Genomic DNA, 25,105 nt, shown 5'->3' on the forward strand with positions numbered 1-25,105 from the left:
CCTGAGAATTTCTGGCTTGGGAAACTGAAGAAAAAAATGGAGGGAGCTGTGATCAATTAGGCAGATAATAAGTGTTGAGGATGTGGGGAACTTGGAACCCTCCTACACTCCTGGGAGGATTGTAAAAACAGTTTGGCAGTTCCTCAAAATATTAAATATAAGAGTTACGACATGATCTGGCAATTCTACTCCCAAATATTCAAGTGAAGAAAAGGCACGTTTATGTCCACACAAAATCTTGTACACGGTGTGCACAGAGGCAGCATTGCTAATAACCAACAAGGGGAAACAACCTAAATGCCCATCAACTGATGATGGGTAAACAAAACGTGCTGTATGCAGACAATGGAGCACTACTCAGCAATAAAAAGGCGTAAAGTACCGATACATGCTACAGCAGGGAGAAGCCTTGAAAACATTGAGCTGAGGGGAAAAAGCCAGTCCTAAGAGGCCACATGATTCCATATGAAAATGAAAATGTCCTAAATAGGCTAATCCATAAAGACCAAAAGGAGATGAGTGAATGCTGGGGGCAGGAGGAAGGGAGGAAATGGGAGGGCAGCTAAAGGGTGCAGGTTTTCTTTTGGGGGCGATGAGAATGTTCTAAAGTTGACTATGCTGGTGGTCCCACGAGTCTGTGCACATGGAAGTCATTGAGTTGTATGCTTTAAGTGGGTGTGAATTACATAAGAATTCAGTTGTTGGAAAACCAGAAAGACTGGAGGGGGCAAAAGCAGGGAGACACTTGGTAGAAGAGAATTCTCCCACGGGTTCTCCTTCTACGCTGACCACGATGGCTCTCTCGTTCCCACAGCTATGAAAGTGCCTACATCGAGACCTTCTTCAGCGGGAGCTGGTCCATCTTCTGGGTCAAGATGGCCTCCTGCTGGGTGTGCGTGCTGCTGTACCTGTGGACGCTGGTGGCGCCCCTCTGCTGTCCTTCTCGGCAGTTCTATGTGTGAGGCCTGCCGCTGAAGGGACGTCCTTTGAGCAAGTGTCCCAGGGGTCTGAGCACTGACAGGCGCTTTTCGAAAAGCTGGCTTCCCCTGGCTTTCAGGGGGAAAATCACCCGATGAGCTTTTTAATTCTGAAATTCGAAAAGAAACAAGTTATCCCGAAAGAATTGAAAATTTCAACCAAGCTGGTCCTGAGTGATGCTATGTTTGTATGTGTCTAACCCCTAAAAACTGGGGTGGTAGTTAGGCTAGTAGTTTTCTTCTGCATGTTTTTACCAAAACAGTTTGGAGTATGACATCTCACGGGTAGAAAGTTACCTTGTGTGGCCTCTCATTCTTATCCTTGGAATAGAAAACATGCCAAAATCTTGAGCCTTCAGCCCCTGACAGAATGCAGACCCCTGAGCACACCTGGGCCTGCGGGACCCTGCACACAGCCCCCTGGTACTTATAGGGCACAAGAGGCAGCACCTGCTTTTAACTCCACGTGTGCTGCTTCCTCCGGGCCCCCAGACATTTCCCTGGAAGTTGTGATGCTGGGAATCACATCTGCCGTTGCCCTTCTGTCGCCCTTCCTCGAGGTCTCCTCATCCTTTCTGGGTTCAGTGTCTTTTACGTGACAAAGCACAGTTTGCTGTCACCACCTGTGTGACCTGCGTCCCCCCCCCCCCCCCCCCCGTATTATCACTACCTGAGTCACTGCAATAATTACGACTCTTATTTGTGGAGTTATTCACATGATGATAGAACAATATTCATGTTGTTTTCTTTGTCTGAACGATGGAGAGCTATGGTCTTACTTGTTCGTGCTGGTTAACAGTAATAATACTTCAGAGCCTTACCTGGAAGGTTGCTCCCTGGCTGAAGCCTGCTGCGCCCCTTTCAGTGTTAAGGTCAGCCCCCCAGTTTCTCTTCCACCTTGAGGCCTTTGAAATGGTAAAGGCAGAGGGCTTTTGATTTCTAGATGTGTAATGGGACCACACCGTTAATGTCCATCGTGGGGTTTTTGGAGTAGATTTGCTGAGGTGGGGATCACAGGCAGCGCCCCCGACAGGGCTGACCAGATAAGCCGGTTAAACAAGTTGTAGAAGTGACCAAATATACTTCGAAGGAAAGGTGGACAGATGGTGGGGCTTTTTAATGGAGCCATCACTAACATCCACAGAAATTTCTAAAAGACATACTTGTAAGCTAATACTCATGAGATATTGGACTTTGGGCAGCTGCCCAAGAAGATGTCCATTTTCAGTGCTGATGTTCTCAGTCAGGAAAAGAGTTTACTTGTTGGAAAGTCTGTTAGAGACCCCAGTGGAGACACCTTGGGGTGTCCTGTTCGTGTCATGCAGGAGGGAAAAACTCCTCAAACTCCCTGGCAGAGAAGGTCTGAGATGGAAAAGATGGTCCTGTGCCCTACTGTATGAGTTGGGTAGAATTGGGTCCCACATAAGCTGGGCTCCAGTGTGCCAAAAAGCTGGCTTTGGAAATTAGCCAAATCCTTCATTCCTACCTTTTTGCCCTCCTCCGAGGAAAACAAATACAATGAATTGATTCTTCTGGGAACTTGCCTTATTGACAATGTCTGAGATTCAGTTTTAAAAGGCACTTGTGTGTGAGAAAGAGCCTTTTGTTAGGCCAGGAGCTCTTTGTGCTCAGCAGTTGAAAGATGATCTGGAGTCACAAAATGAAGAGCTGCCACGGGCAGCCCTAGTACATCCCGTGGGAGTGGAGTGCTGGGCGTGGAGACAGGTTGAGGGAGTGGGGCTGTGTGTGTAGCAGCAGCTTCCTGGTTGCTGCAGTGGCCAGACCAAGGGCTCCGAGGGAGGGAGATTGGCTTTAGGAAAGACCACGAGAGGAGGCGGATCAAGAGCTAGGGTTGTATCAGTAACTAGTTTTGTTATGTTTTCTTCCTGCTAGTTGGGTCTGGTAGCCAGCTATGTGACTTTGGAACTGGTCCTTACAGCATGTCAAGGTCAAGCTGACAAAGTGGAGTATTCCTTGGCTGGCCTTTGTTGGCCCCCTCCCCCTGCAGAAAGATGCTCAGGGAAACACAAAAGAAAGCCCATTGCCAATGGCAGGGCCCTGGGCACTTCCTTCCTTAGCTTGCCCAGCCAACCTATGGTTTCCAGATGCTTAAAACTTGGTTTGTGGCCTGTAGTTCCTTTCTGAAATTTGTTCTGACACAAGAGGCACAATTACAGTCATCTGGTTTTTTATTCTCAACTGAAAATTTAAGCAAATGTATCTGAATGGTCAAGAGAGATGTGGATGTACTCTGAGGACTGTGAGCATATAAATTAAGTTGACTTTCATGATTACTAATTGTAATAAACAATACTCAGGTGATGAGTCAACACTCAAATATAGGTTTAAAGAAGCCTACGTTTTTGTGCTATCGTGATTTAAGAAACTGGAAAAATTGTGCCAATTGCTTTGAATTGCTATAATGACGGTGTTCACTTGATAAATTCTTTTTTAAATAATCGACTTTTGCTTCTTAACAACTTTTTGTACATAATTTAAAAAGTGCGTCCCTAGAAGCTGCTGGTCAGATTCCTTTAGTAATGAAAGCCCAACAAGTTTTTAACTCTTGTTTCCTCTGTGCTATTCATCCGATGTGGGAAAATTTCCCCCTTTCATTTCCATGAGTAAAATGACTGAGCCGGGGAAGGGGCTCTTTTGGGAGTGTTGCCATATACTAGACATGCCACCTGACTGGAGGCCAGAGACTTTTCTATCAAAGCTTTCAGACACCCTACGTTGTTCTTAATGGGTCTTGCTTTTGTTGGTTTTGGTTTTGGTCTCACAGTTTCTTGGGACATGGCTTGAAGGAATTGGTTGCCAGAGATATTTGGAGTTCCTTGGTAGTATAATGAACTGTGTTCCTGTGGGCTGTGGGAGAGTGAGGTTACTGGGGACTTGGGGTTCTGGTGCCCATCAGGAATGGCCAGGAGGGGAGCTCCCACACAAAATTGTTTAGTTCTAGTTCCTCAGAAGTTCCTTCTTTATGGGTGACCTCTATCTAGTGCTAATTCCATCCACCCGAATAGTCACCCTCTGCCTTTTGAATATGGCTTTTAAAAATTATGTGCTTGCCCTAGCTAGTTTGGCTCCGTGGATAGAACATTAGCTCACGGACTGAAGAGTCCTGGGTTTGATTCGGGTCAAGGGCACATACCTCGGTTGCAGGCTCACTACCTGGCCCTGGTCAGGGCATGTGTGAGAGGCAACCAATTGATGTATCTCTCACATCAATGTGTCTCTGCCTCTGTCTCTCCTCCTCCCCTCGACTCTCTCTAAAAATCAATGGAAAAATATCCTCAGTGAGGATTAACTAAAAAATTAAAATTATGTGCTTAATTTTGGCCAGAAGTTTACTGCCATTGGTGCTTCATATTGCCTATAAACGGGGAATTCAGAGCCTGCATTTAAGCTACCTGGGCCTTTTTCTCCCTTGACTGCCTTTCTAAATAGCATCTCAGTTTGCTGTGCATTCGTGTCCTGCCCCTTTTGGAAAGGAAAGAGGGTTTATCCTGTAACTAGGAAGGCGTGTCCTTGGGCTGAGACCCTGTAAGAGAACACTGGGCCTTCTTTCTTCAACCAGGGAAAGTACAGTAGTCACTGGGTTCCCTTTAATTTGCCAATAGCACTAACTCCCTATGGCTTTGTTTTTAAGGCCATCGTGTCTCCTGCCATCTTTAATACAGTTGTAAAGACTCAGACGTTTTATTTTTTACTTTTTAAAAATATATTTTTTATTGATTTCAGAGCGGAAGGGAGAGGGAGAGAGAGAGAAACATCAATGATGAGAATCATCTATTAGCTGCCTCCTGCATCTTCCCTACTGGGGATTGAGCCTGCAACCTGGGCATGTACCCTGACGAAACCATGACCTTCTGGTTCATAGGTCAGCGCTCAACCACTGAGCCACACCAGCAGGGCAAGACTCAGACATTTTAATACAGTGTTGCATTTCAGGCAGAGATGGGCTCTCTAATGTTAGATCTACCTAATTTGGTCAGAGAGCTATTTATTGACACAGATCTTCTGAACTAATGCTCGACATTCTCAAGATCTTTCTCTTTTTTCTTTTTTAGTAAATCATTTGCAGAGATGTTCATTTTACCAAAGAGGCATCTTTTGTTTTGTTTTGTTTTAAAGTAAAATTCTTTCAGCAAAATCTTAATTGGGGAAGGGTGGATTAAGAATGCATATGTCCAAATTCACTTCTATATGAGTTTAATGATATATATGTGAGTAAAATTATGGAAGAATTCTTGAAGGTAATCCTTTGGTGTGAAGGATCCTGGGAAATCCTCTCAGGTAAGGAAAGCTTGTAGCAGATGTGTAATATATGTCTTGAGAGCTATTTATAAGAAATTTAAGAGGATTGTTTTGTTTTCATTAATTAAAGATTTAAGGTTTTGTTTTGTTTTTTACTTTACAAAGAAAACTCGACAAAAATTTTATAGTCATAACTTTGTTAATTTTTTAAACTTTTCTGAAACAATTAGCTGTAGCCAAATTACGTGGTTATGTTTTACAGTATTAGAATTTTGAAAATGTAATATATGTGGCAAATATACTCTGAAATTTATAATGGTCTCAGATATGATTAGAGTTTTGGTAACTTTTAAATCTTTCCCCCCCTTTAGTCACAAAGACAACTATGGATTTATATTTGTTTTTTGAATGCTAATTTTTCTATGAAGCGTCTGAAGTTGACCAGTCTTTTCCTATATAGAAAACTCAAAACTTGTTAACTCTGTACTTTAATAAAATTTAAAACTGAAAACCATGTTGTTGTTTTTCTCCCTTCTGTTGGACACATTTATAATTAAAGTCTTGCAAGTTGTGTTTTCCAAGATGTTGCCTTCAAATGTTAATCAACTCTCTCTCTCTCTTTTTTTTTAGAGAGAGTGGAAGGGAGGAGGAGAGACAGAGAGAGAGAAACATCGATTGAGGGACACATCAATTGGTTGCCTCCCACATGGGCCCCAACCAGGGCCGGGGATCAAGCCTGACTGGAATCGAGCCCAGGATCCTTCAATCTGAGGGCAGGCTGACACTCTATCCACTGAGCCAAACTGGCTAGGGCAATCAACTCTCTCTTAAGCTTCTTAGAGTCTGTTATGTTTCTCGAGAACAAAAATAAAAACATGGAAACCCAAGCTTTTTAGCTTCTCTCTGGCTGAAAGCCCCATGGCCTGCTTTCTTCTTCATGTACTTATGCTAGTGACATACTGTCTTAAATATGAGAATTAGGGTAAGTTTTTAAAGAAGGTAATGTGTGCCTTCCAATGTGGTTCTTTTTTAATATTTGGGTATTCTGGGTCTTCTGCATTTCCCTTTAATGTTTGGAATTAGAGCCCAGCCGGTGTGGCTCAGTGGTTGAGCATTGCCCTGTGAGCCAAAAGGTCACGGTTTCATTCCCGGTTGGGGCATATACCCAGGTAGTAGGCTTGATCCCCAGTGTGGGGTGTGCAAGATGCAGCCGAGCAGTGGTTCCCTCTCATCATTGATGTTTCTATCTCTCTCTCCCTCTCCCTTCTCTGAAATCAATTATGTATACAAAAGTTTAGATTTAGCCCTAACCGGTTTGGCTCAGTGGATAGAGCGTCAGCCTGCAGACTGAAAGGTCCCAGGTTCGATTCCGGTCAAGGGCATGTACCTTGGTTGCAGGCACATCCCCAGTGGGAGGTGTGCAGGAGGCGGCTGATAGATGTTTCTCTCTCATAGATGTTTCTAACTCTCTTATCTCTCCCCCTTCCTCTCTGTAAAAAATCAATAAAATATATTTTTTAAAAAAGTTTAGATTTAACTTGTCCATTCCCTTGATTGGCATGGCATTGAGTCAGATCAGTTTGGGAAGAGTTGCCATCGTAGATAGTAATAGTAAGTCTTCTGATTTATGATGACAGCTTTCATGTATATAGATCTTTTAAATTTCCTTTAGTAGTATTGTATAACACTCCTGTTTTTATTAATCTTGATACTTCTAATCCTCATTTTTATGAGATTAGTTTCCTGAATTTTTTGTGTTTCACTAACAAAATTTACCATCTCAACTGTTGGAAGTGTGCAGTCAGTAGGGTTATGTACATCCACATTGTTGTGCAATGAACCTCCAGAACTGTTTCCATCTTTTGAAACAGACTCTATCCATGAAACAGCAATCCCACCTTTTCCTCTCCCACTAGCTCCTGGAAACTACCATCCTACTTTTGGTCTCGATGAATTTGTCACCTGCTCAGTTTTTTCCCTGTGTTTCTTCCCTGATAGATGCTGACACTGTTGGCTTTGGATGTTTCATCCATCCCAGATGTACTTTGGGATTCACCACTTTTTGTGGTGATGTTGTCCATGGGTTTTGGGTCGTGTTCTTACGTGGGGTTTCAGGAAGATCCATTCACTCTTGAGTTGAACTGCAATAAGGCTTTCACACACACCTTTTCTCAGATGCTGATTTTTAGAGTCATTGGTAACCTCCATGTTGCTGAATTCATTGTCCTCATCTTATTAGACCTATTGAACTTGACATGGTTAACTCAATTACAAACCTTATTCAGATTTAACTGATTTTTACATTCACTCATCCCCACATTTGAAAGTGATTATTGTAGTTATTCTGTTTCTGTTCACATTGCACTTAAAATCATGGGATTTTTTAGTTCTCAAGTCTCTGCTCCCACAAAACCACACCCCAGGAATCACCCCAGGAACATCGTCCATCCATGACTGGACCTGACTTAGCGCCTCCTTTTGGGTCATACTAACTTATTCCCTGTTGAAAGGCCTGATTTGCAGCTGACTAGTTTGCTCAGCCTGCTCCCCACTCAAAAATGGTTGGGAGCCCAGTGACTTCAGTTTAAACTATTATTTTAGTGCAAGCTGGTTGTGCTTCTGTTCAGTTCTCTTAAAAACATTGTGTTGTCTGTGAATCTTCACCACGTTAACTAAAAACCATCCCCACCAATCTTTTCCAGATACAGCACCCCTCCACTTTGGACTACAGGGTAGAGTGTGATATACCCATATTCTTGCACAAGCTCTTTGCTCTATTGTCTAGCTGAGAAGATTAGGAGGCACAGTTTTATGATTCTTAGAAACCTTTTTCCAGCCAGGAGTACATGAGAAGCATTTTCTGAGATCTTAACAAAGGGCCTTATCTGGACCTTGAGGTCATATTTATATATATAATTTTTTATTTAATCCAATATACCCAATTATTATTTTAACCTCTGAGGTCACATTTTACTTGAGCCATCTTAGAAATTATAAGTAGCTAATAAAAGTGTTGTTGAAAGATACTTCATTGAGTGTTTCAGATGTTAATTAAAATTAATTAAAAAAACTGCAGGGTGTCCCAAAATATATATACAGGCTTTAATAGCTGACAACTCAATTTTCATTCCTTTTCAGGTTTAACTGATTTGAAATAATGGGTGAAGCCAGACCAAGTTTTGAACAAAGAAAATTTGTCACTAGACTTTTTGACGGGGATATATAAAAGATGAAGTTTAAGGTACAAAAATAACAACAGTTGACAAACAAAATTATTCTTGATGTTTGTGATTCCATTGCTTGGCATTATCAGCAGTGCCTGGACCAGAACAGTCATCAGTTTGAAAACAGGCATTGACCAAAAAAATTATTCATTTCTGTAGATTCTTTTTAATTTTGAAACTGAACTGTACATTAATAAACACTGTCTTTATAATCATTCCAAATGTGTATACATTTTTTGGAGAATATATGTATATATAGTGTAATCCAAATCCTGTGTGTATGAAGTATTACAGAAAAAGTTGTTCAGATAGTTGTTATAATGGTAAAACTTTATTCAAGACTATTGCAATGGGGGTTTTGCTATAGGGCAGAGAGCTTAGGTTCAACTCTGAATTCAAGGACAAGTGGGGATTTATAGCCAGTGAGCAAAGGGAGGGGATACAAATTAAGGAGACATCAGGGTAAGGGGATTTCTTGCTAAAGGTAGGTCAAGGATTTTTACATCAAAGGTGGGGGATGAAGAACTTCATCAGATTTCAAGGGTGGGGGCACTCTTGCTAAGATTGGGCCATATAGGCATGGTAAGGACAGGATGGCCACGGATGGCCAAGGTCAAGGCCAAGTCAAGAAGAGGGCTCAGAGGATCCTGACTGAAGTTTGGTCAAGGAGAGGGTCTTGGTCAGAACATATACCTCACCCACTCAGAAAATGTGCCCAAGTGTTCACCTCCTGTTTTGTTTCCACAGCAGCACCCCCACCCTGCTGTTCCCCTCGTATTTTTGGAATTGTTCTCAAGGTTATAGCAGGCGCAGCTATGTTTTCATTGACCCAGGCATGGACTTTCCATCTAAGCTGGCCAATCAGCCTCTCTGGAATTTGGACTTGGAACTGACAGTGCAGCTTTAGGCTGACTGTTAACTTGAACCAAGGAGTCGGGAAACTTGAAAGATGTTGTTAGTGACTATTTTAGGCATTATGGCAAAACCACTTTGCAGGGAGACGGAGGATTAAGGCGGATGTGCAGAGCAACTGTGAAAGAGAGTGGGGATGGGGGACAGAGAGAAAGAAAGAATGGATTTCTTAAGGTGATCCAGTCCCCAGTTCTATGACATTTCGGAGGCCCAGCTTAACTAATGATGATAGCTAATGTTTATTGAGCACTTGATGTGTGTCTGGTATAATTATTACAGTGATCCTATAGACATTCTAGTTCTCATTTTACACATGAGGGGAAAAAGCAAACTTCTTAAAATCCTTAAGTGCAATTGTTACAGAGGCTGCCAAATCTCACCTCTCTCCCTACCCTCTTTCCCATCTCCTTCCTTTGCCATCCCCAACCTCCACCCACCCACCCCCACTCGGGGTCTTCTCTGTTAGGTCAATTTTCCATTTTTCTATGGAGAGCTTTCTCTTGGCTTCTCTGTTTAGATACTGATTATATCAGTAAGGAATTACAGTTGAGTAACAGACTGGACCTCAGTAACTTAAAAACCTTGGATTTGGGCCCTAGCCAGTTTGGCTCAGTGGATAGAGCATCAGCCTGTGAACTGAAAGGTCCCAGGTTCGATTCTGGTCAAGGGCACATGCCCGGGTTGTGGGCTCAATCCCCAGTGGGGGACTTGCAGGAGGCAGCCGATCCATAATTCTCTCATCATGGATGTTTCTCTCTCTCCCTCTTACCTCTAAAAATCAATAAAAATATATTTTAAAAACAAAACAAAACCAAAAACCTGGGATTTGGGTTCAAGGATGTCAGACCAAAGGTTACTGTGAATTACTGGCTTTTCTTATGTGGCCTCCAGGGGCTGCTTTGCAGACCCATCTTATTTACATTCCAGGCCAAAGACCAAGGAAGGGCTGAGGGCTCCCTGAGGAGAAGCACATTGAACATTTTAAGGCAGGAAATTTGAGGGTCTGGAATATCTTAGTATTGCCAGAAAATAAGAATACTTTCAAAGACCCTTTTGTAACAAGCTAAGTTATATCTAGTAATTGTTACAGTATTTTGTGTGTGTTTTTCTGCCTTTTAAGGTGAGTGAAGAGACTTATGAATAGGACATAATAATAAAAATTCAGAAGATAAAGTTAATTAAATTTGAAATCATTGTTTAAATGTGCAAGTTATAATTTATTAAATTTATAAGGTTAGCCAAAACCGGTTTGGCTCGGTGGATAGAGCGTCGGCCTGTGGACTGAAGGGTCCCGGGTTCGATTCCGGTCAAGGGCATGTACATTGGTTGCGGGTACATCCCCAGTGGGAGGTGTGCAGGAGGCAGCTGATCGATGTTTCTCTCTCATCGATGTTTCTAGCTCTCTATCCCTCTTCCTTCCTCTCTGTAAAAAATCAATAAAATATATTTAAAAAATAAAAATTTATAAGGTTAAACTTTAGATTTAGTGTGTTTTAATTGTTTAGGAAGATTTTGTTTATAGCAATATTAATTCTTTGTTGGGTGTTTGAAGGACTTGAGAAAATTAAATGTATTAAAATTAGATTACGCTTTAAAATTTCCAAAATTTAATTTTTAAAATTTGATAAACATTTGGATAGACTTTATCAAATTTATAAATAGGCATTAATAAAAATAAAATACTAACAGAAAATTCATTCAATTTGTAAATAACAAGTTTAAAGGCTTAGAAACTAAGTTTTAAAATATATAATTTAAATATATGAACATAAGTTGAAACTCAATAACAAGTTTAAAGGCTTAGAAACTAAGTTTTAAAATATATAATTTAAATATATAAACATAAGTTGAAACTCAACTTATTTATATCAGTGCATAAAAGCTCTCTTTAGACATAAGGAAAAATCAGGAAACCCTTGGGTGTATCAGTCAGTGTAGGCTAAGTTACTGTATAGTTCTATGTTAACCAGCAACTCCAACAGCCTCAGTGGTAGACAGTGACAAATAGTTCTTACTCATGTCACAGGTCTACTGTAGTCTAGTTCTTACTCATGTCACAGGTCTACTGTAGTCTAGTTCTTATTCATGTCACAGATCTATTGTCTGTTTGCAGGTCTGCTCAGAGTTCTCTTCATTCTGGGAGCCAGGCTGATGCTGATAAAGTGTTGCAAAATAGCCCATTTTGGCAGAAGGATTATTTTGAACTGAAGGCAATTGAGAAGAAGCAGATATAAGAAAAGTCTGTGCCTTCCCCCTATTTGCCTAAAAGCAGAGTATATATTTACAAAGGTGTTCTTCCTCCTCTCTTTACAGAAAGGACAAAAATTAATCCCCAGAAGCAACTTTAAACCCTTATCAATGGAAAAGGCACTACCTTAAATCTGCATAACAAACCTTATTCTTGTTTACCACACTTTCCCTGGTTACTTCTCCATAATTGGCCTCCCCACAAGTTTGGCAGAAGATATTTAAGCCTGAGTCCTGAACCACTCCTAAGAGTTATTCTTTTTCCCTGGTTATCTCCCATGTGTACATGAGGTACATGTTAATAAACTTTTATTTGTTTTCTTTTTGCTATTATGCCTTTTATTACAGGGGTCTTGGCTAAGAGCTCAGAAAGGTAGAGAAAACTTATTTCTTCTCCCCTACAACATATCAATACATTTTTTTGTTCTATTTTTCTCTTCTTAATATCTTTTGTGTGTAAGTCCCAGCTTAGAAGGATGAAGGAAAATTATTTTTCTCTCCTACACTCATCATGGAAGAGAGGAAGAGAACATGGTAGAAACACATGGTGTCTCCTAGAACTTCTGCTTAAAGGTGGCATACTTCACTTCTATTATCACTGCATTGATCAAAGCAAGTCTCATGAACAATCTTTTTTTAAACTTATTCATTGATGTGAGAGAGAGAGAAAGAGAAACATCAATTTGTTATACTAAAGAGAGCTTTTATGCACTGATATAAATAAGTTGAGTTTCAACTTATGTTTATATATTTAAATTATATATTTTAAAACTTAGTTACAAATTGAATGAATTTTCTGTTAGTATTGTGTAACAAATGTATGTGTTCATTGGTTGCTTATATGTGTCCTGACTGGAGATCAAACCTGCAACCTTAGTGTATCGGGACTGTACTCTAACCAACTGAGTTACCCTGCCACGGCCTCATGGACAATCTTGAGGCCACCTGGGTGGAGATACATAACCCTCCCACAAGGAGTTTGCCATAATCACATGCCCAAGGCTGAGGCAATGAGGCAGGGACATATTACCTGCCCTCAGGCAGGGCAGCAATTATTTTGAACAATAATACACTTGAAAATTTTAAAAATTCTTGCAGTTTACTTTTTTCCCTGTAATATATGTTGTTGCAGAAGACCAAAGAAATACCAAGCACGCTTCCTAGAGAAAGGGAGGGACCCCGTTTATTAACACTAGTGGACTCTGGGAATAATTTCCAAATCAGAGTGAAGAAACACGCAGAGGGCTTCACTTTTTATAACCTGGGGTCTTTGTCTAGCAGATATGGTTCTGCCCCCTTTCGTGGGCTTACAGGAAGGTCCCCAGGTGTTGGGGGTCCCCAGGCCATATCCGATGATCTGTCCTGGGGCCAGCGATAATGACCCTTCCCCCCCCCCACCCGCCCCAGGGCAGTGCATTGTTCAGTTTTTATGGCCCTGACATGCTTTGCAAGACCAGTTTCCTCCTCCATGTTGTCAATGTGCCCTAATGTATAGAAGTGATTATTTTATTCTTTGGAAATGTCTATAATGAATATATATTTCTTTTGTAGCTAGATTAAAATTTATAGCCCTAACTGGTTTGGCTCAGTGGATAGAGCGTCGGCCTGTGGACTCAAGGGTCCCAGGTTCGATTCGGGTCCCAGGTTCGATTGCGGGCAAATACCAGGTGGGGAGTGTGCAGGAGGCAGCTGATCGATGTTTCTCTCTTATTGATGTTTCTAACTCTCTATCCCTCTCCCTTCCTCTCTGTAAAAAATCAATAAAATATATTTTTAAAAAAGTATAAATTTCATTTGGACAAAATAGGCAATGTATAACTAATTTGTGGTTTTTAATATAGGAAGGGTGAAATGTATAAAACTGTTTTAGAAAGATAGAACGCACAACATTGAAGGAAAATAATATACATTGGAGAGCTTGTATTTTTTTAAAAAACTTTTTTTTTTTAATTGATTTCAGAGAGGAAGGAAGAGGGAGAGAGAGACAGAAACATCAATGATGAGAGAGAATCATTGATGGCTGCCTCCTGCACATACCCCACACTGGGGATCGAGCCAGCAACCAGGCATGTGCCCTTGACCGGAGTAGAACCTGGGACCCTTCAGTCCTCAGGCCAACGCTCCATCCACCGAGCCAAACCGGCTAGGGCTGGAGAACTTGTATCTTACATATATCTCTATTCAACCTGTCTGCTTTAAAAAAGTGTGGCTATGAACTGGAATGTGTTTGGTAATTAAATAAATAAATAATCAGTAAATGATGAATGTTGGTTAGTTGTTGTGGGGAGCATAGTCCCACAAATAGCTTAGAGACAAGCCTATATTACCAGATGCATTCTTTCGTGGTTATCTGGCTGATGTCATGCAATCTGACTTTCGCCAGTAGGGAAGATTGTATTTCTCCTTGGCAGGAAACTTCATATTTAGTACATCTTGGATCTCATTGCATATTGTCACAGCAAAACCTCAGTGCTTAATTGACTCTTCATTTGCTTCTGGCTTTATAGTCAGCACTGATCTTACTGATCTTGTTATGCCCAGATTTCGTGATTCCCAAAGACCACGAGGGAGCCGAGTCCGATGCAAAAGCAAAGAGCCTTTTAATCGAGCTAGCTCGAGCTCAGTCCCACACACACACACACATCGGCGCAGCGGCGAGGTGGAGAGAGAGAGAGCGTCAGCCCCCAAACGCGCTGATTTATAGGGGGCCTGGGAGAGGTAGGAGGGGTGAGGTAGTGTGGTCTCTGCTGATTGGTCGGGATCAGGTTGCACATGGGGCAGGGTGCGGCTTACCTTCCCCTTGCATTTCTATTGGCTAATCCAAAAGTGTGGGTTGGGCTCTTGAAGAGGTTCTAGGGCAGGAACCTGACTCCACGAGGTGGAGGACATAGAACAAAAGGAACATGGAGTCTCCCCGCCCTTTCAATCTTACTAGCTTTTTATAATCCAAATTGGATCTCTACCTAGTTGTTTTTTTCTGTCCCAATTCTACTTGGTGGTCGAGATTAACTCATTTTTAGTTCTCCCCCAACCCCACCCTCTTGGTTTTTCAGTGTATTCAACTGACTTTTCATAATAATGACCCGAAAGCATTCTTTTCTTCCTCTGAAAAATAGGTATGGTGGAAGGAAATGAAGACTCTCTAAACAAGAGCAATAAAGGCTACCTGAGCCTCTGTGTGGCAGGGGAGTCAGCCACCTTCACTTGCACTTGGCAGACCCAGAGGCAGACGGGCGTGGGAAAGCTTCACAGTAGGAAAAAAGGCAGACTTCCTTAGGCTCTGATTGGCTGCTGGTGGCACAGGGAAGCTATAGGCGGCTAACTAGCAGTGGGGCACCCCATGTTATTGATCAGAAGGCACTTCTAACTGTCTCCAGTCAGTCCTAAGTTGGAAGTAGGGACAAAAATTAGGGAAGCTGTGAGTTATAATCAAGTTCTGGCCATTTTGGGTTGATTGCTACGAAGGTTATTATTTGGCTTTCTGGACTAGGTACTCCAGGTTGTGGATCAGAGTTCTGTTTTTATGTATAAGCAGGCCACTGTCCATTTGTATGTTCCATAGTTCATAATGATACCTGAATCTACCTCCTTTACTGGGAGCTTTTAAAAACTTAAGTTTGCCTAGTTAAGGAAGGGGAATCAGTTGGCCCTATGCAATTATCAGTAACTTTTCCTTTCTCTTGTTTGTGTCAGACATCATCGTCACCTTCATCGTTTCTAATATGTCGAGCACCTAATATGTGCCAGGTACCAGGCCAGCCGATGTTACAAATGAGGAAATGGAGGCTCAGAGGTGATTTCCCATCTGTGGTGGTTCAGCCAGTTAAGTGACACAATGAGAACCGGGACTAAGGCAGGATAAGAGGAAGTTAGGGGAAAATCCTGACAAGTGGGAGCTGACACCCTCTTACCAGAGCCTCCACTGCTGGGCATGGTCAAGGGAAACAACTAGTGGCAGGAAATCCCTCCCACCCAGAAGGTGGAGTCAGAATTTGTCACCACTAAGCTTGGAGACACCCCCCAAACACATAAAACCCCAAGAACTAACTGGCCACGTGCACAACTCCCTCTCCAGTTGGCCCGTGTCCCCTCTGCTGCATACTTTTTGCTTCTTTCACAGTGGCCCCTGTGCCTGGCCTCTTTCTTTTTCTCGACTCGAATAAAACTTGCTCTATTCTCTCTGTTTCATCCTTGAAATCTTTCCTGGGCAAGTCAAGGGCCTGACTTAGGACTGACTGAGGTTGCCCAACAAGGGAAAGGTCCCGAACTGTGCAGGGGCAGGGCCAGCTCCCAGCTCCAAAGTGGTCTGTCAACAAGGTCTGTCTACCGTGAGTCTCAGCCTTAGCAATTCCCTAGGTCACTTGCCCTTTTAGTTAGTGTTCACGCTCAAGCTTAGTCATTGTGGTTAAGGGCTCCGCCATTTCAGGTGGCCAGAGCCAGAGTGTGTGTGGGGGGGCGGTGAGTAACAGTCTCCATGAACCTGAGTCTTCTGGTACAGTTTAGCGGTTTTCAATCAGTGTGCCACAAGAATTTTTAAAACATGCAATACCTGACTTTAGTCAGAGGCACTGGCCTCTTTTACCTTAAACTGAGAAATTAAAAAATGACAACAGCCAACACGACAATAGCTGTTTGATGAGAATGAATCAAATTATACCTTTGTTTGTTCGTTTTTTTTAAAAAATAAATCTTTATTGTTCAGATTATTACAATTGTTCCTCTTTTTTCCCCCCATAGCTCCCCTCCACCCGGTTCCCACCTCACTCTCTGCCCTTACCCCGCCGCCACTGTCCTCATCCATAGGTGTATGATTTTTGTCCAGTCTCTTCCCGCACCCCCCACACCCCTTTCCCCCCCGAGAATTGTCAGTCCACTCCCTTTCTATGCCCCTGATTCTATTATATTCACCAGTTTATTCTGTTCATCAGATTTTTTATTCACTTGATTTTTAGATTCACTTGTTGATAGGTATATATTTGTTGTTCATAATTTTTATCTTTACCCATTTCTTCTTCTTCTTAAAGGATACCTTTCAGCATTTCATATAATACTGGTTTGGTGGTGATGAACTCCTTTAGCTTTTTCTTATCTGTGAAGCTCTTTATCTGACCTTCAATTCTAAATGATAGCTTTGCTGGGTAGAGTAATCTTGGTTGTAGGTTCTTGTTATTCATCACTTTGAATATTTCTTGCCACTCCCGTCTGGCCTGCATAGTTTCTGTTGAGAAATCAGCTGACAATCGTATGGGTGCTCCCTTGTAGGTAATTAACTTTTTTTCTCTTGCTGCTTTTAATATTCTCTCTTTGTCTTTTGCTCTGGGCATTTTAATTATGATGTGTCTTGGTGTGGTCCTCTTTGGATTCCTTTTGTTTGGGGTTCTGTGTGCTTCCTGGACTTGTAAGTCTATTTCTTTCACCAGGTGGGGGAAGTTTTCGGTCATTATTTCTTCAAATAGGTTTTCAGTATCTGCTCTCTCTCTTCTTCTGGCACCCCCATAATTCAGATGTTGGTACGCTTGAAGTTGTCCCAGAGGTTCCTTACACTATCTTCGTATTTTTGGATTCTTTTTTCTTTTTGTTTTTCTAGTTGGGTGTTTTTTACTTCTTTGTATTTCAAATCTTTGACTTGATTCTTGCGATCCTCTAGTCTGTTGTTGAATCGCTGTATATTATTTTTTATTTCAGTCAGTGTATGCTTAATTTCTAGTTGGTCCTTTTTCTTTTTTTTTTTTTTTCATAGAAACATAGGTTTATTTCAATAGAGACATGCAGAATACAAAGGGCTGAAATAAATGAGTAACAGTTAACATAAAATATTAGAACATTTTAATAAAAATTAATATTTTTTTTGAACATTAACTTGTAGAGAGCGCCTGGGAAGGCACATGGGCATTTCTTTAAATTGTCAGCTGAACCCAAGGCAACAGACAAAGCCATGCCCTGGGAACACACTTTGCCAAAAAGGCAAGAGTGTTATCAGCTTGACCTTCATTTCAGCCCAGGTGTCGGGAGTGTGTTAGTTGGTCCTTTTTCATATCCTCGAGGGTCTCGCTAAATTTATCAGCCTTTTCTAGAAAATTCTCAAATTTTACCTTTGTGTGTGTGTGTGTGTCAGATTTTGGTGTGCCACAAAACGTTAGTAATTAGTTTATGTGAGCCAGGAGAAGAAAGGTTGAAAATCTCTGCTGTAGTGGATGGCATTCCCCACCAGGCCAGCAGAGGCCTGGCTCTGCGATGTTGGTGAAGGAGTGAGTGAATAGCTGGAGGAGTGTGTGACATCCTCTTGGAGATAAGCCACCAGTTCCCGAGTTCTGTTGCTGAGCTTCTGCCCACAGTGGTGGAGAGAGCAGGTGAGGACGCCCTTGCCCTCCCTGCCTCACCTCCGGGGCACGGAGATACAACATGGAAGTCCCAGAGACAGAAATGGGGAGAATGGACTGGAGTTTCCTGCGGCGTTTGTAGTGTTCTGGGCTGACTGGGCCTGTTCACCCTCTGCTCGGTTAGAGGATGCTCATTTCTATCCCTTTCCCAGAAACTACCGGTGTTATGGATGGAAGGCCCAGGTAAAAAAATACCCTCAGCACAAGAGGGAATGGAAAATCTCTGACTCTGACAGGAGAGCCTGGTTTAAAGTTTATAACGGTGATTGAATTTAACTTGCTTTTTTCCAAGGAGGAGAGAGACAAGCCAGAGTGGGCGAGGGGCCAAGGCGAGGGGCCTGGTTTTGCGTCTCTGCTGTAAAGAGGAGCCTTTCTGCTCCGCCCCTGGGCCCCATCCTTCCCGGCATGGGTTTCCCAGGTGAGGCCAGATTGTGGATTTCTTTCACGTGTGTGTGGAATTGACAGCTTCTAACCTCCCAATGTTGAATTCCTGTTGTGACCAATTCATTAAGCACCCTATTATTTTTAATCTTTAAAGAATTAAAGATTATTTTTTTAAAAAGAATGTTCCCCATTTGTCAGCAGGGACAGGAATCCCCTGAAGGTTTGCTAGAGCCTAAGAAGACTTCTAGATGGCCTGACCTCTGCTGACATTTTTTTGTAATGCTCTTACCAAACCTTCAGAGATTCAACTGGAATTGAAATTATATCAAATTTCAGCACACTGATACCTTAAAAGAAGTGTAAAATAGCAGAAGTGTATAGTATTTTATGCACTAAACAGTAAACTTAGGAAATTTTCATTAATTCAACAAATTGTTGTGGAACACCTACTGTTTGTCAAATTCTAAGAATATAAAAAGGAACAAGTCCTGCCCTCAACTTGTTCAAAGCCTATTTGGGAAAACGATTATGCAGCTGTTGAAAATCCTGCTTTCAAAGAATTTGGGGAGCCCAGTGTGGAACTGTCTACCAATTACACTTCAGCACGTAAAAGATCAGAAGAACATTCTTCCAAATGTTAAAACAGAATATTTCTGAATTGTAGAATTGCAAGGTCATTTCCTTCTTTATAGTTTTCAACATTTCCTGAATTTTCTCAAGTGAGTTGCACGATTTTGATAATTAGGAGGGGGAAAAAGGTGCCATTAAGAAGTGATTGCACTTGATTAGCTACAGCCCTGTTCTCTGTTGTCTGCTGATCCTCTGCCTTTGGCAAGAGATGAATTTCATGAGCCTGGAAGCCCTGCCAGGAAAAGTGCAATTAAGCAGCATGAATCCGCCCTGGGGCCTGGCCAGCCGGGGCTGGAGGGAGGGAAGGTGCACAGAAGCCCATCTGGAGAGGGGCTGCGTGGTTTCTCAGGGACACACTAAAACTGAGCTGTGCACTCCGATGGATTCCCAGAGCCCTAACCAAAGGTTAATTGCTGGTGCTGGGCTGAAAGCCTGCCAAACGCTGCCTTGACTCTGGGGCAGTGTGCCCACTGTGAAGCGTGAGGAAACGTGGCTGGCCAGACAGAGCTCAGGAGATCTGCACCCCCCTCTGAGTCGCCAGGGAGAGCATCGCACTTCCCTCCAAACAACCATCAGGCTGCTTGCTTGGGAGTCCAGGTTTCCGCCAGAATGCATTTGAGATCTAGTACCTCCTGCTGTGTGTCTAGCGCTTTTCCACTCTGACCAGTAACATTTACATCACCATGGGGAAAAGCAGAAGCTCAGGACCTGGGCCCAGATGGGCTGAGTCAGAATCTGCAGGTTAACAAATCCCCAAGTGACTCAAGAGCTCACTGAGTGTGCATAGCACTGCTAACTCACCTGTCAGGTGGATGAACCTGCAGGGAGCCTCGTGGGCAGCTCACCTTCAATCAGGTGGACTAGAAGCTTCTGAGACCAGGCCAGGGCAGTTGGAGAAAGCCCGGATTAGTGTCTTGCTATGCCCTTTAGGGCAAAGTAGGCCCAACAATAGCCTATTCCAGGGCAAGCTTCTCTTGGAATGTGGGGGCTTAGTGGGTAATCTCTCCCTGTCTCTCACAGGGTCCCTGGAGCTCGGTAGGAAGCAGAAGATATTATTTTCATTTTCCAGATGGTTTTGTGGGGGTTGGGAGGAGGGAGCTGGGATGTCGCCAGCCTAATGAGAAAGCTCAGAGCCTTCTTTGTCTAATGGTGCCAGCTGGCTCTCAGGCAGATCTGCAGGCTGCGTCCAGGCACACCATCATTCCAGCCCTCCAGCTGGGCGGCTGGGTTTTCTCCGAGCCGATGCCCTGCACTGGGGCGGCTCACAGGTATAGAGGCACCAAGCCATTTTCTGAGGGGCAGTGATAGTTTCAAATATATTTTATATAAACTGGCTGAAGTGTTGTAGCCTTTGTAAAATATTTACATTACAAATGAATGTTTAAAACACATACACTGTGAATGTAAATTTAACGTTGTATTAGTTTGCTAAGGCTGCCATAACAAAGTACCACAGACGTGGTAGGCAGTGGAGGGAAAGAGGCCACATAGAGAGGTGATCTCTGAATTCGGCTGTGAAGAGTGAACAGAAAAGACAAGTAGGGTGCAGGCCTCAAAGCTGCCCACAGCCCCTGTCTCTGCCATGTGAAGGTAAAGCCTGCGTGGGAGGTGCCTGCTCTAGCTTAGTCACCAAGGATGGAACCTGTGATGGATTACGCACCAAGGGCATTGTGAAGACTAGGCCAGGCCTGAAGAGTGGCAGGAAAACAACGAAATGTGAATTCAAGTATCTCCCCACTTTGGCCCCCATCGCCCTCTGAAAGCGGCCCTTTGCCTCAGGTGAGGAATGTGACAGAGAGGAGGAGACCTGGCCTCAGACTCTAAAAGCCTAGTATCAACGCCCCCTGCCCCCCAAGGGCAGGACTCTGGATCTAGCCAAAGTATTTGGGTTATGGGGGGTTCGATGAGAGGGTGATTTCCTCTGGACACAACAAAAAAGGATTCCTATGGGGTGGGGGAAGGGAGGAGGAAGGAAAAGCCAAGACAGTATAGGAATGGTGGTTCCTATGGTGTGAGGGGAATACACTCTGCTCTGAGCTTGGAAGGAGCCCGGGAGACCCCAGAGAGAATGGCTTGTGCGGTGTGTTCAGGCAGAAGTGACACCTTGCCTCGAGAGGTTCTCCTCCTAGTGTGGTTCAGAGCTGAGCAAGTTCCTTCCTGAGACAGCCACAGTAATGGCAGCCAAGCTTCAGCCTTAAGGGGCCATGACCTTGAAGGGTATTGATGTCTCACTGGGTATGGGGGGCAGGGTCTGTGTGGTAGGCTGAATTTCAGAATCCCTTCCCTCCCCTGCGCCATTCTCCCGTCCTCTGGTTCAACGAAACACCATTTAGTACGGCTGGGCAGGGATTTCACAGGTAGAATTAAGATCACTAATCAGCTGACCTAAAATAGGGACATCAGCCTGAATACCCAGGTGGGCCCAATGGAGCAGCAGAAGGGGGAGGCAGAGTCTCGCAGCAGAAGCCAGAGGTCTTCCAAGTGTGAGAAGGCTTTGCTGCCCCGTAGCTGGAGCTGAGAGCCCCTTGTGCGTGCAGGGCCCAGAGAGAGACCTCTAGGAGCAAAGGGTGACCTTGGTGGACAGCCAGCAAGGGGACGGGGACCTCAGTCCCTCAGCTATGGAGAACTGAATTGGACCAGAAGCCTGAATGATCTTGGAAGACCACAGAAGTCCTGCTGGGCCGACACCTGGTTTTAGCCCTGTGAGACCCATATTAGACTTCTGACCTACAGAAACCGTGAGCTAGCATCTTTGTGTTGTTTTAAGCTGCTAAGTTTGTGGTAATTTGTTACCTTAACAACAGAAAATTTTGGGATGGTGCACCTGAGGTTGTGCAGGGCACAAAGTAAGTGACAATAGGTGACCCTATAGACACAAGGGAAACCAGAGACACTGAAGACCCCACCCCTCAAAGTTCAGACAGTTCGGCGGGGAATGGGCAAATTCCAAACTGAGGCCACGTTTCTGCCAAATCAGTGGCATGGGGATAAAAAAAAGTAAAATTCGGTGATAGGAAAAGTTTGTCTTCTGAGCACCTGAATTTGTGGCCTGAAATTGGGACCCACTTCAGGAACTTTTACAGAGATCTCACATTCAGTGGAGTTAGAATGAAGGTTTCCTAAATGCTGAGAACTTCTCTTTCCACATCAGTATTTTAAAGGAAAGGAGTAGGGGAGAGAGACAGAAAAGACAGCGCTTTGAGAAAGCCTCATCTGACCCACACCTGTGCCTGAGAACCTCCCAGCAGCTCAGGTGCTCTCTGTGTAACTGCTCTCCTGCTGGGGAAGCACGGGGGTGGGGGTTTGGGTGGCTTGTCTGTTGTATAGGGGCTCTCAAAACTTCCCAGCTCCTGCTTTGCCTGGCTTCCCAGCTGAGAAAGAGCAGGGGGTCCTCTCCCACAGCCTGAGCACACCTGGGGGCAGCCCCTGAGTGAGGTGTGAGGAGAGGGAGGGGCAGGATTGGTGGTTGCCAGAGGGGAGTGGGGGGATGAAATCGGTGAAGGGGGTTCAAAAGGCACAAACTTCTAGTTATAAAATAAGTGGGTCATGGGCTATAATGTACAGCACGGTGACTGTAGTTAACAAGATTGTATTGCTTGTTTGAAAGTTGCTAGGCCAGTAAATCTTAAAGAGTTCTCTCCATAAAAACGCTTGTAACCGCATGTAGTGACGGAGGGTACTAGACTTATTGTGGTGATCATTTCACAATATATACAAATATTGAATCATGTTTCTCACCTGAAATAATATATGCATATATGCCAATGTAAAAATAATAGTGACGGGGAGTGCTGACAGCCTGCCTGTGGGTGAGCGGGTGCCAGGGACTCTGAGCTACGTGCCCTGGCACGGCTCTGCTGAGGCTCCCACAGCCATTGACCCACCTTAGGTCCTCTTAGGGCCCAGTCTGCGGGGCACCTGGGTCTCTGGGAGCCCTCGGAAACTCCTGGGGGAGGGAGGCATGTAAAGTCCTGTGCTGTCCGTATGGGTCAGGAGGCAAGCTCCGTGGTCAGATGAACTCTGCGCAAATCCTGGCTTTCCTCCTTATTCGTTGGGTAAAATTGCTTCTCAACCTCCCTGGGCGGTAGTTTCCTCTTTGTAAAATGGGGATAGTAAGAGTATTTTCTTTTTTGCTTGGTTGTAAGGCTTTAAGGAGATAACCCATGTGAAGGGCATGCACAAGAACCCTTCCCCAGGGGAGATTTACGTTTGATAAGATCCTAAGATCCTAGTTGAGGTGTTCTATCAATAGAGAGAAGAATGTCTGTTTACTAGGCATCAACATGTGTTCCTGTTTGGTGATATTTGTAGTTCTGGGCTGTCCATCATCTAACCCTCACTTCCTAAAGGCACCTATCACTTTGCCCCCACTCCTGGGTGTGGCCTGTTGGAGGCAGTGTCCTCACCCTATAGAGCCCAAAGGGGCCAAATCCTCCCCTCCCTATCCTACTGGGGGCGGGCAGTTAGACTCTGTCCTGAACATTGTCTCTGATCTCCCTTTCTGGACTTCTATCAGGTAGATATTGATATTCTAGTTGGTCTTTTTTTTTTTTTTTTTTTTTTTGTCTCCCATTTTCTATCTACAGGTTGTCCCCAAAAATGTATACACACTTTAATAGCTGATAGCTCAATTGTGAAAATGAAATGTGTTTTAATAAACACCGCCTTTGTAATTATTAAAAGTGTGTGTATACATTTTTGGGGGGCACCCACCCTATATTTATTTTGTTTCCTTTACTGGGTCAGGTCCTCTATCTTCCAGAGTTCCTGGTGAATTTATTATTTTAGCTATCATAATCCTAACTCCCAAGACCTTTTTTTCAGTTTTCTAATGATTCCTTTCCCTCCCTAAATATAGCATTCTGTTCTTGTTTCTGGATGCATATTGTCTTAGTCTGTCCGGACTGCTAAAACCAAGTGCCATAGACTGGGTGGCTCATAAACAACAGAAATGTATTGCTCACAGTTCTGGAGGCTGGGAAGTCCAAGGTCAAGGCGCCAGCATAGTCGCCTTCCGGTGAGGACCCTCCTCCTGGTTCATAGCGGGTCCTTTCTCTCTGCGTCCATCCGCACTCGGTGAAAGAGACAAGGGCTTTCTCTGCCCCCCCCCCGCCCCTTTTTTTACAAGGCACAAATCCTGTTGATGGTGGCTCCACTCTCATGACCTAAGTACTTCCCAGAGGCCTCACCTTCTAAGACCATCTCACCTTTGGGGGTTAGAATTTCAACATATGATTTTTAGGGGGAAGGCACACGTATTCCTATCTTCTTATATTTCATGGGGAATATTACTTATAGGGTTGTTTTTTATTTCTTTTAAGTGTTCCTCTAATCCCTTAATGGACTCTCCCCTCTGAAGTGCTTTTATTCTGCTTGTTTGGTCAGTCACCTTTTAAAATGAAGCCCTAAAAAGCAAATTGAAGCTCCCTGGATATTCCTACCTTACTGCCCCTTAATTTACAGCAGTCATGAGGTTGCTTTCTCTGTTCCCCTGTTTTTGCTGACTATTATCATAACACTTTCCATTGTTTGATATGTACCATTATGTTACTGACTATATTAACTTGTATTTCCCAATTGGTTTGAGAAGTTTTTGTTTTTATTTTGAGAGTATGTTTATTAGAGCTGGGACAGCGAAACAGGAAGGGCTTAGGACAGAAGAAGCAACAGGAGAGCCTGGTGGGGCTGCTTTGGCGTCTAGATGGGTTACAGGAAAGCAATGAACCACGGTGGGGCTATTGGCTCACCAGAAAGGGGCCTTGGAGACAGGTTCAGGGGCTTTGCTGCCTGCTGTTGCCCTGATTGCAAGTCCCATGGTGGCCCCAGGTTTCTGTGTTTTTTAAAGAACGTGCCCTAGAGAAGGGCACAGGCACACTCCAAGGAGGGCACGCCTAGCTTCCCAATTGTTTAGCTGGGCATTCAGTTTTTTTCTTTTTTTCTCTTAAGAGGTACGTTTGCTATACTGTCTTTCCACATATGGCTTTCATTTCCACCTACCCACTGACTTGGAATCTGGGAATGGAATTATCAGGTCAAGAGCTTGTGGGTACTTTCATCACTCTTCCCTGTGTGCTGCCAAGTTTCTTCTAAA

The 25,105-nt window shown here is 43.5% G+C and overlaps 1 protein-coding gene across 1 annotated transcript in view; it reads left to right on the forward strand.

Annotated features, from left to right (window-relative positions):
* SERINC5 (serine incorporator 5) overlaps positions 1-1,138 on the forward strand; it is a 101,487-nt gene extending 100,349 nt beyond the window's left edge. Inside the window, exon 12 of the mRNA XM_080680193.1 lies at positions 815-1,138. Within this exon, the coding sequence (XP_080536319.1) occupies positions 815-962 (148 nt within the window). The 3' untranslated portion in view covers positions 963-1,138. The remainder of the gene's footprint in view (positions 1-814) is intronic.
* The last annotated feature ends 23,967 nt before the right edge of the window (positions 1,139-25,105 follow it).

The sequence above is a fragment of the Plecotus auritus genome, assembly GCF_963455305.1.
Source record: "Plecotus auritus genome assembly, chromosome: 7".
Lineage (NCBI taxonomy): Eukaryota > Metazoa > Chordata > Mammalia > Chiroptera > Vespertilionidae > Plecotus > Plecotus auritus.